This window comes from Plectropomus leopardus, chromosome 18 (genome assembly GCF_008729295.1).
Source record: "Plectropomus leopardus isolate mb chromosome 18, YSFRI_Pleo_2.0, whole genome shotgun sequence".
Taxonomy (NCBI): domain Eukaryota; kingdom Metazoa; phylum Chordata; class Actinopteri; order Perciformes; family Serranidae; genus Plectropomus; species Plectropomus leopardus.
Genome location: NC_056480.1, coordinates 14389373 through 14401813, shown reverse-complemented (window position 1 = coordinate 14401813; position 12441 = coordinate 14389373). Strand labels below are relative to the sequence as shown.

Here is a 12441-nt window from a genome sequence, read left to right as displayed (position 1 = left end):
GGGCTACCAAAGGGATTACAACTAAGGAAGTGCAGGAGTTAATAGATACTGTAAGTGCAAAGCAAGAAGTGTGCCAGCAATTACTTTAATCTATGAAGGTAAAGAATCTAACAGGATTTATTCCAATCAGTTATTGCTCTCCCTTCACACATCGGCACAGTTATCTGTTTATCTATTTAACTGTAGTCTAGTAAATCTTTTTTGCAAGCTGACCCTGTGTATGACTCTGGATATTACAGTGTATATGGTTTCAGCCTGCATTTGACCATTCCACTTGCTTGTCATGTAAATACTATAACATATTTCTGCTCACATGAAACAACACTTTCACTGTTATTTGGCTGTAGATACTGTTTTGTCAAGAAAAGAGAAAACATCAGAGTTTGGAATAATGCTTTGCAGTAGTTATTGATTTTCACTTCCCCCTCTCCATCCCTCCTCTCCCCTTCCTTTTCTCTGTCCTCAGGATATGGGTCCTACCAGCATGCCCTCTGTGCCCCTCATGGTGGGCTGTGGGGTCTCCTGCACTGCTCTGCTCATCCTGCTGCTAATCTACGCTGCCTTCTGGAGGTACACACAAGCACATATTTAACGGTGGATATTTCTCAATGTTCAGACTCCGACCAATACGCAAAAAGTGCAGTTTGTGTGTGTCCTCTGCTGTGCCAAAACTCCAATGAGGCCTAATAAGGAACAAATGGTTCAACTACAGCAGGGGGGTGGTGATTAGTTTCTGGTAGCACACATGACAGATGGCAAAATCAAGCTAATGACTCTGTCCAACGTCCAAAAAGATGTTGTTCAGTCTGTCAATCTGTCATTAATACTTATCTCACACGTCCGTCCCCTCTCTCTGTCTCTGTCACTTTTTCTCTTCCCTCTGCTCTGTAGGTACATACGCTCGGAGAGATCCATCATCTTGGTGAATTTTTGCCTCTCCATCTTGGCCTCCAACTTATTGATTTTGGTGGGACAATCTCAAACGCTTAGCAAGGTGAGGCACAAATAAACACAGAGAGAAAACTCTATTCCCACACACACTGCAACTGGATTTCCACAGTAAACCCAGTCAACACATTTATTATTCAAGTTATAGTGCTCCTGGCCAAGCTTTTTATAAATGCCTAGAAACAAAAGTGTTCATACAGTGAGTTCTCAAAGTGGCAGGCTGACTTGGCACGCAGCACTCCACGTACTCTGACTAAGCAACTGCACTGTGTAGTGGTCAGTATCGATCAAACTGAGAAACACAGCAGAGCCTGGTTGAACTCCTATTCTTCTAAACAATATTTGCTTCATCAGACTCCCTTTTTCCTTTTGTCCTCTTTATTTTGCAGAGTTTTCATTTTCCTCTGCTGAATAGTCCTAAGAGATGATTCATTATGACACCTCTCACAAAACGACCTTTTTTTAAAAAAAAACTTTTTTGTAAAATATATCCAAAGGTTTTCATCCCTCTCCATTTCCCTGACTTTCTTTTCTCTTTAGGGCCTCTGTACTGTGACGGCCGCCTTCCTGCATTTCTTCTTCCTGGCGTCCTTCTGCTGGGTGCTGACAGAGGCGTGGCAGTCCTATCTGGCTGTCATTGGCAAAATGAGGTCGCGACTCATTCGCAAGCGTTTTCTGTGCCTCGGCTGGGGTGAGTGCTCAAGTCTTCATTTGATGATACAAATTGTAATAAATGAAGTCATACACTTGTAACCTTTTCTCAAAAGGTAGTTTTTAATGTTGAAAAAAATAAATGGACAGTTGATCCCAACTACAAAAAACAGCTTGTGGTGCTCAAAGCACCAAAAAATGCATTTAAAAAAAAGTCAACAGCAATGTCTCTTTCAAGAAATCATGACCCAGTTATTTAAGATAATCCACAGACCCATCAACCTGATCAATGTACAAAGGGAAACAGAGGCAATACTATTCTGACTAATAGTTAGATACTGCTAGCCTACCTGAGCTAGCTCATGTTATAGGTCTCCGAAGAGAATACCATTAATGTTTATTACTTTGTATTTATTTTACCTTTTTAATTTATGTTTTTTAAATTTTATTTCCTTTTATTTGCGGTTTCATTGTTTTTGTTGTTGTTGTTTTTGGTCATTTCTTTGTATTATTTTATGTCGACATTATGCGTCCTGCATCTTGCATTATTTGTCTTCTGGTTTTATTTTTATCCTAATTCTACCCTAGTTTCTTCTTGCTTGTATTCAGTAGGACTGTTTGAGTCTCTCTTGTTATGTCGCCATCTATGTGTCCCATTTCTACTTTCCTTTGATGTCAAAGCACTTTGTAAAATCTGTTTTTAAAGGTGCAATATATATTAAGTTGTTATTATTATTATTATTGTTGTTATTGTTATTATAATTTAATCTTTTTTTATTATTATTACATCTCCTGTCACTAAAATGAGCCTCTTGTCCATGAGTAGATGAACATTTACGCACTATTATAATATCGATTGATAAATAGCACTACAGGTAAGAGAAAAAAAATACGCATTTTTGATTTGGGGGTGAACTGTCCCTTTAACACAGTATGACTGTACATTGCGGTGCATGCGTGAAAATGCCAAGTGCATAAAACTCAGTTACTTCATAAAATTTGTCTGGCAACAGCCATCAACATCTACAGCTAAGTACTTTGTATGGTAATGTGTGAAATATGTGAAATGTCAGTCTCTTTTACAGGTGCGTTTTGTGTTAATGGCTTGAATTTCCTTAGTTACTGCATTTTGAAAGAGAATATTTAGCAACATAGTAGATTTCACTGTAACCCTTATGTGCTAATGTGACTTTCTGCCATCAAAAGTTTATGTTTCTGTTACTGAGCATATGAACTGTCCTTCTACCACAATATTTTCAGCAACATGACATGTAACATAAAAATGTAACAGATTATTGTGTTGTGGTGTTCAAAGTGTTGGCTGCATTATGCTTAATAACCTTCATTTGCTTTTTTCTCATTTATATCCCATTTTTCTTTGCTGTGTACTATTATTTGCTGCGTCAAGGACTCGATTTCCTGAGACATCCATTACAGTTTCTAATGTAATCTTTAAGGGGACCTATTATGCTCATTTTCCAGTTCACACTCGTATTTTTGCTGTAATGGCCAAAAAGCACTTTATTTTCTGTGTCATTCACCCTCTGAGTTTTAGCACATCTCTCTTTAATACTTAAAAAAGCCCATTCTGCTCTGGTTACTGTTTGCAGGATCTTACGGATCTTGGCATATCTGCACCATCATGGCAGCTTGGAAATGACTGTGACGCAGAAAAGCAACACTTTTCACTGTTTAAAAAACCCCAAAAGAGTAAAAGCTTCTAAAGACAACTGGACATGTTCCAGTGGGAATATGATGAGAAACCGAAGAGAAATGACCAACAACAAAGTTTACATGTTTCTCCTCTGTTAGTGTGGAGCTACATGTAGCAGTGTAGGCTACACAACATAAAAACTGGCAGTAGCCTGCCTGGAGAAGATGACCACACAAAAAGAGATCTGCCGCAAGCTTACGTCAGCATGTCTCAAAAATGGAAAAACAGTCTGTAGTCTGAGGTTTTTGCCCAGAGAGATTACTTTTACATACCTTTACCTTATTATTTGAAAACTTTGGCCGTGTTTGATATGAACATGTCACAATGTAGTATGACTAAAAGTAAAGAAAAGCAAAATAGGTCCCCTTTAACCTAATACAACCAAAGCTCGATATGAGTTTTCATTAGATCTTACACGTGGACACACTCACAAGGGGTCGTTAAAGACATTCGGAGTAAAGATAATCTCACTACTTTGTGCCATTCAGCTGCACATCACCTCCATTCACCCTCTATGTCACCCTATTGTGCTGTCCTGGCAATGCACGACAGCCTGATGCAACAGGCACGAGGGATGTTTGAGGATAATCAAAACATATGATAACATCTGCATAACACTGGCAAGATGCTTTGAGATAGCCCTAGAAATTACAACCACAGCTTCTAACACCTTTGCGACACACACATACACTAACACCTTTGCAACACACACATACACACACCAACACTGTTCATTTTACTTGATATTGATCCACCAGTCTAATCTCCCAAGTTACTGATGCCCTTACCTGATACAGAGGGAGAATGTATAGATTGTTGTACAGTCACAGATAGAGAGATACTGTGTGTGTGTGTGTGTGTGTGTGTGTGTGCACGGGCAGGGGGTTTCTTCAGTAGCAGCTATGTAATTATGCACTACATTTACAAACGCAAATGAAATGCATGAAACAGTCGAGCAAAGTGGAGGGGATCAAACAGCTTATCATCCTCACGTCCATTTCGCAATTTTCTCCCCAAATTATGTGATTGAAATCAGTTGCCATGGAAACAGGAGATTTGGGGTGTGACTGGATCTGTGTTAGATTAGCAGCAAAGTACTTACGTGTAGTATATAGGTGTGTGTTTTACCGCATTATATATCGGTGCACATTAGATTTATGTTGTTGTCTAATTGAAACTTTGCACATGCTGGTTAGTGGACCGGCCTGGCTCCCCACCATCTTATTTGTTAATGTTAATGTGACTTTTTCTAATTGCTTTTCATTTGCAGCCATAATCACAGCTTTGTTAATTACATGAATATTTCAGAGCCAAGCTCATTACGGGACCCAGCATATTTCCTTCTTTTTCTGGCACGCACTCCATGACGCTCACTCTGTCTTCCTCTCATTTACACACACACACACACACACACACACACAAGCACACATACAGCAGACACACCCGAACTGCTTGATTTAGCTAATTAATGCAGGACTTATTGACCATTCATAGCTATACCTCACATTTTTAAACTCTCTTTTAGTCTCTTATTCTCAAAGTCATAGTGTTAACTTACTTAGAGACATGTTGCATCTGCTGTTCACCTGTGGCAGCCTTAAAGGGACAGTTCACCCCAAAATAAAAAAAGATGTATGTTTCCTCTTGCCTGTAGTGCTTTATATCAGTCTAGATTGTTTTGGTCTGAGCTGCTGAGTGTTGGCGATATCAGCCATAGAGATGTCTGCCTTCTCTCCAATATAATGGAACATAAACTTGGCAATTCACTCCAAAACTATCGATAAACTATTGATAAATAGCACTACAGATAAGACGGAAAATTGGGTGAACTGTCCCTTTAATGTACATGAGAAACGCTAAATCAGAGCTTCTATCCATGCCATGAACTGGGACCTAAGCCCAGTTTTCATGCCTGTAGGTAGACTCATGTCAGGGAGCACATGCAGAGGACTTGGGCTTACCTGCAGAGCACTAAGTCTGTTTCAATCACATATGCACAGGTTACGTGCTATTGCATGGCTGCTTAGCATTTGAATGGGGAGAGCCATATGGAGTCGCTTGCACTTGAGAATCTTATTTGGCCGACATGCTTCGTCGCCCCATTAAGACTTCCTTTTATCCTTTGTCTCACCCTTTTGATCTCTCTCTCTCTCTTTATCTCTCTCCCTCTCTCTCTCTCTCTGCAGGTCTTCCAGCCCTAGTTGTAGCAGTGTCAGTGGGTTTCACCAGAGCGAGAGGTTATGGCACAGCCAGCTAGTGAGTACCGCTTCCCAACCCCCTGCTTTGTCCCTCACACCAATCATGACAGGTGTTGAGAATCATCACTCAATATCAGCACCATCCATCACCGTCACTGCTGACCATTCAAAGAATACCAAAGTTTTTCTTTTGCTGCTTGAAATACTGCATACTCTCTGTTTTTCCCTAAAGGTTTCAAGCTACAGTCTGTTTCATAAATTTGTGTTTTTATAGAATTTTTTATAACTTACCAGAGGTGGTTATTGATTCAGTGGAGGCTCTGCTATAAGCAGCTGAATATATAAACTCTAAATGTATTTTTCACATTATTCATATCAACAAAACAATCAGTTTTCCTCCATCCATCTCTCCATCCGAGTTTCTGTAACTGCTTATTCCTGTGCTTTGTCACTGGAGAACTGAAGCTTCTCCCAGCATGCACTTGGTGAAAGATAAAACGCATCTATGTTGTTCATTTAGTGGGTGCGAGACAAAGTTGTTAAAGCCGTTTTTAGAGGGGTTATCAAGATTCTATTGAAAACACATTAAAGCCCTTAAAAACTAGGTTTAAATTCTGAAGAATTTCTCTGTAACTTTAAATATTCATGACTAAACAGTCCAAGTTAAACTAGGGAAAAACATCATTAAGAGTTGAAATGGTCATAAACTGAGCTAATCTGCCTCCTCAGAACTGTTTGGATAACATTGGCAATCAGCAACACTTGTTGTGTTTAGACATGATTCGTTCACATACATCATCTTTTTCCAGCTGAGCCACTTTAAAGATTCTGTGTGTGACATTCAGAGCGTTATTATAGCTGAGAATGAGGTCACACTGTGTGGATCTGGTAAAGTAGTGTGGTTAGGTGGAGGGAACTCAGGATTATAAAGTATATCTCACTCGCTAGCTAATTGCTGCAGCTTTGCACTGCGTTCATATTGCAGTCACTGCTGATTTTAGGACGGTGTGGTTGCAGAGGCATACCTCCTGTTTCCCCCTGGTTAACGCCATTAGCTCTGCCAGCACTGTTGCTGTTGCAAGTGCTGTTTATAAAGTTAGTGCCATTAGCTGCGAGCTGGCTCAGCCACCTTCACCTGTTAAGATCCATAGCAGACAATCCCATCCCAGACTCTGAATCATAGATATGCTCTAAATATCACATACAGCTCCCTTGAGCCACACACTAAACCATGGAGATAAGAAGGGACAAAATAACAAATGCAGAATTCTGTAGGAAGTAGGAATAACGTAGGAAAAAATGTTGTGTTTATGTGGGACTCACTCAAGTAAGACGCTGATTGAGAAAATAGATTTCTTGCACCTTCACTTTTTTTTTTATAAAATTAATCCCATTGAGGTGACAGCCATGTGGCATATGTAAAGCTTGTTAAGGATGTTTTGCTTACATTGGGGCAGAGCATTTAATAGCACTGTTTATAATGACTGTTGGGCTTATCTTTAAACAAGAAATGACCCACAAAAAGCTCTGTTATCCAGTCAATGGTGTAATTGATTCAATGAAAACACATCTTAAAAGATGTTTACAACTTCGTTCCCTCTTGCGCTACTTAACATCTCATTAATACGAGGACACTATATCAGCTTTTGGGCCGTGTGTTTTGCATCTTCCTTTTTATTGAGCTGCAATTAAGTCAACAGTGGGGTTTTAGTGTGCTCTGATGACATCACTGGAGGACACATTTAAACTCATTAAGTCTCGGGAGCTTTCAAATGAAATTTCACAACAGCATTTACAGTTCGAGGATGTGTTTTAGGTAATGTACATAATGAATTTGCTTGACACTGAGGGCAGTATTTACAGAAAGAGGCACTTATCCAGCCATAGAAATAACTGCTCTATCCCTCGCTGAGGGAAATTCAAGTAAATGTGATCCTTAATTGGTTGTGTACTTGTTGTGGTGAAGTATCTGGCACTCACAGAAAGTGAAATGTGAGACCTGGGTGTGGAGAAGTGATGGTTTACACACCAGCAGTTCTGTGATTTTGCTGCGTTTTGTGCTTCAAACATTTGAAGTCTGTTTTTTTTCTCTCCAGTTGCTGGTTGTCTTTGGAGGGCGGTCTGCTTTATGCTTTCGTTGGGCCTGCTGCTGTCATTGTGTTGGTGAGTCTGTCCAACAATATTCTCTCTTTAAGAGATTCCACCTCTCACTGGTCACATTGCATAATTCTACAAATATTTTTCAAAATTAACCTCCAAGATAAGGGCTTTAATGCAGCTGCAGCTGAACTCTGAGGATTTTTCATTGCCTTTTCACTCCCTCTGCGCACGTGACCAAACACACCCCAGGTGTCCATGACAAAATGATGAGATGAGCACCTTGATCTTTGAGTTTAAAAATGTCAGCCCAGAAACCCCTAAAACATATTCCATTACACAAAAGCTTCCCAGGAGAGCAGCATGTCTGGACTGAACCCAGCAGCCAAATCTCTCACTCTTATGTGTACTTTCAAATTATGAGTCACTGTACCCAATATATTAAAGGCTAAATTCTTATTTTAAAAACTTCTTTCCATACATAAATATGTGACTAACAGTGCACACAGCAATCATGATAATGTGTCTTTTGTTTGGCTTTGCCAATTGCTATAAAACAAACATTTTAATGCACAAGAAAATACAGCTCTATATTGTTCTCCAGCAAAATCGAGTGCATTGATTGCATCTCAGTGGTGTTTTAATCATTTGTTTTTGTGTGCTACTGTATGTGGCTGTTTCTAGGATTAGCTAATTTCTCCTAAATGAGTCCCTGGGTGAATATTTCCATCAATAAGCTTAATAAGTCTGGATGGGGTACTGAACTTTAGTTTAGTAATTGCTGCCACTGCTGTTGTTGTTGTTGTTGTGTTTCTGCCCATGCATGAGGATTTTCTTCTCCTTGCTGCTTACAAACTCACTGTGTAGTACATGTCAGGAAGGCAGATCACACAGCGCAGGTGTGCAGAGTGATATACATGTTATTGAAGTAAATTCCTAACAAGTGAGAGGCAGTTTGACAGTTTCTTTAAGCTGGAGGGAACACAGGATTATATGGTGCTGAATATTCATGATTATTATAATGTGGTGGCTTCAAATACTACTATTATTTAAAGGTTACATGGTCATAAAACACAGCAAAGTACCACCTGCACATTCACACTCACAGTAAGAAAGTACACACAAGGCTGGTGCTAACACAATCCATTGTACATTCATTTATAATAGTAAAAGTAACCCATCTTTATAAAAGAATGTCTGTCTGTGGAGCTCAGTGGTTACAGCCATTGTGTAAAATCAAAGGACAGTTATTCTCATATGTGTGTGTTGGTGTCTGGGTATCCTTGGAATGTTTCCAGCTCTCCTCCATTTCTGTCTCCACAATGTCGATGTAAACTCCACACCCCAGCTGCTATGTAATGGTCCCTGGCCCCCTGGTGTTGTTGCTGGGGCCCCACTCTAACAAACATCTGTAATGAGAGTGGGACGTCGGGCAGAGAAACACAGACCTTCCCACAGGACCCTTCTCTAATTAATGAACCTGGCCCTGGGCAAATAGCAGTGCAGGATGATGCTGACTCACAGAGCCGGGGCCAGACATGACTGGCATGACAATTGTGCTCTCACAATCTGGCACATCGTAGGTAGTTGTCAGCAGCAACACACACATGAGAGGGAAGGAGATCAGAGAGAGAGAGAGAGAGAGGGGGAGAGAGTTTTTAGCAAATTGTAAAAGCTGCCAGATGTACCGTAGATGAAGCAAAGCTTCAAGTAAAAATCCGGCTTCTGCAGAAGCTGCAAAAAACTGGAAATTCGACTGACCACATGAAAGTCAGACTTTAACTGCTCAACTACTCAGCTCTTTTTTTAGGATTTCCAGCAACCGTGCATTGAATCTATAAAATTTTCCCTACCGAGCCAGACATTGCTCTTGGTGACAGATGAAGGAGGGAATCAGAGCAGACATTCAGTTTAGGACCTTGATAAGAATAGGAATTCATTGCATTCACAGTAAAGGTATGTACTAGAGCGTGAATGTCATTGCTAATGCACCGCTGACATCCCAAAGAACACTAGCAGATGAATAACCAAACAGAGACTCTACAGGGAAACCCATAAAGGGTGGAAGAAAGAGTGCAGATAAATGTTGGAAATCAGGATTAGTATGTCGCCGGCATAGAAAATCTCCCAGATGGGCAGGATTTTCGGAGTGGAAGAGGTCTACATGTGGCAAGCCTTGGCTCAGATCTGTGAGCCTAATAGAATCTTTGTCACTGGGTCACTATGGCCAGATGTTTGGCAGGCTTAGCTGTGGACTCCTCATTAGTAAGAGAAGCCAGGATGAGAGGCAATAAGTTTTTTTTTGTTTGTTTTGTTTTAAAGGTAGTCACCACAAATGGAAAAATCACAGATGGGACTGATAAAAAATAGTGCTGTATGTTGTATAAATCAGTCAGAAAACAATGTGAAGGAATTGGCCATCAGATTTTGCAGAAAAAATGCTCTGCTGTTTGATTGAGCTCAAAGACAATCTTATTTACCATAGTCTGGGTAAAATTCTCGATTCTTATTGGCTACAGGGTGTCCATTAATTCCTGATAATGGACACCGATTTATGTAGTTCCAGATAAACTATCTGTTAACCGTATTGATTTGGGGACAGTGACATTGCTGGATAGGTGGCTGGTCTTGTTGTTAAACACAGGATTCCCACAGTCATTGAAAACCTGGAAAAAAGTCATGGAATTTCATAATCATATTTTCCAGGCCTGAAAAAGTCATGAAATTGGTCAAAGTCACTGAAAGTTTTGGAAAAATCATGGAATTTTGTTGTGTGTAATGAAATTTATTTTCTGAAGCTGTTCACATAATGTAGCTCAAATATGCGTCAAAGTGTGACGTTTACCATCCCATATGTTTCTTCATTTTTTCCCCTGCGTTCTGTCTCTCCCTTCATATATGCCAGGCAACTGAAATTATATTCGAATAGAATTTGAATCTGATACGTTTGAAAAACACTGGACAAGTAGGGCAAGACATTTTTTGAAGTATGAGTCCTTGAAAAGTGATAAAAAGTTTTGGAATTTTGTCATTGAATTATGACATCAATTAAATGTGTGGGGAGTGTTAATAGAATGTTAATAGAAACGTTAACAGAATTTGACATACTGTCAAATTCTATTAACTGTTTATATAGGCAATGTTATTGACCTCGAATCTTGTCAGCACAATGTTAGCTTTCTGGCTCGTTGTTGAGCCACAGGGCTCTATGAGCTGAGCAGACTACAAATATCTCCCATTGCCAAATGGTATGTAAGGTTTGTCCTATCAACCTTATGGGATGGTATTGGTTTTCCCAAGTCTTATTCAAAAACTCTGCGAAACACTTACGATTTTGTCTGCAAAATGCATGAAAATTTAAATTAATGGTCGTAATTGTTTTCTTTAGCAAGTGACCAATAATGCCCTTCGAGTGGTCCATAATGCCAGGCATTATCCCTTAATTAAATCAATACAAAATACCACATAAGAAGAAGATTGGGGCGGTTGCAAGCTGCGTATGCATTGGTGTAAATGGTGTTAGTTTGGGGTTAATGCTATACACCTGCATGGACCTGCGCCTGCATGACTGGACGCTGTGAATGAGCGAATAATTATAAAGCATAAAGGAAACAACTGATGTCATGCCAGGACCAAAATACTTTCGACACGTAAAGGCTACAGACTGTGCATTTTGGTGAGAACATAAACGCAACTTCTGTTTGTTTACAAGCAAACCTCACAGGCTACCTTAACTGAATGAGTGCTGCTTAACAATGTTTCACTCAGTACTGCCACTGGTGGTTGGGATTTTTACTGCTACAAACAATTCTCAGATTTAACAACTCAAATGTTGTATCTGAGGAGAAGAAATACTGTGTTCATAGACTTTATCAGAATAGCTGTGAACATCATATTTCGGTGTTCCTGGGACATCCATGAATATACGGTCAGGAGTGAATAGCCACATTGGCCATGGACTCTCAGTGTAAATAGTATCTGCAGAAAATGTTTCTAATTCATAAAATGTATGGGTCATTTGCCAAATGTAAAGCTGATTGTGTACAAAAGAAGCATTAATTTGACGTCATAATGTTACAGTCTGGTTAGATTTGAGTTCACTACCAGTTTAAGGCACGTGGCATCACAAATATGTGTACGAGTTAAGGCTCCTCCTGCATAGGAGCAAGTCAGCCTGGGAGCTTGTCAGCATAGGCACTGTCACTTTCAGATTTGTTTCTCTGAGACAATCAAAAAGTCATCTTCAATCAGCTGAAACACTGAGAGAAAAATATAGAAAAACTACCATATAATGTATGAACTTAATCCTAATTACTGCCCTCTGTCTCTCAGGTGAATATGCTTATTGGAATTGTGGTGTTTAACAAGCTCATGTCTCGAGACGGCATCTCAGACAAGTCTAAAAAGCAACGAGCGGGGTAAGTTCACTTCCCAAACCCACTGCACCTCACACACAAACACACACACACACACACAAACACAAACACACAAAAGACATCCGCACACGCCTCCTACACATCCAAACACTCAATTCTTGGTGGAAACTAACTACAAATTTGCCGCATTAAATAAATCTTACCCTCTGTCTGACACAAACTTGGGAGACAATATTTTCATGGCAACTAACTCGAACTGCTTTCAAGGGTCTCTGAGCACACACCTATTTGTGCACCTGTGCCTCCCATGAAAAAGAATCCAAAAATGCAGTCCAATTTGGCAACAAACTGACAAGACATCTGTTATGTTCTGTTGCTCTGTGAAATCTATCAGCACTTCACTATCGCCTCCACATCTAGTATTCTCAGTATTATGTGACATAGATGAATATGGTGG

At 39.8% G+C, this 12441-nt stretch overlaps 1 protein-coding gene across 1 annotated transcript in view; it reads left to right on the top strand.

Annotated features, from left to right (window-relative positions):
* The window catches only part of adgrb2 (adhesion G protein-coupled receptor B2), a 243880-nt gene that overhangs the window by 191532 nt on the left and 39907 nt on the right, over positions 1 to 12441 (top strand). Inside the window, exons 18-23 of the mRNA XM_042506819.1 lie at positions 467 to 570; positions 892 to 994; positions 1489 to 1639; positions 5500 to 5569; positions 7608 to 7674; positions 11941 to 12026. Coding sequence (XP_042362753.1) covers positions 467 to 570; positions 892 to 994; positions 1489 to 1639; positions 5500 to 5569; positions 7608 to 7674; positions 11941 to 12026 — 581 coding nt within the window. The remainder of the gene's footprint in view (positions 1 to 466; positions 571 to 891; positions 995 to 1488; positions 1640 to 5499; positions 5570 to 7607; positions 7675 to 11940; positions 12027 to 12441) is intronic.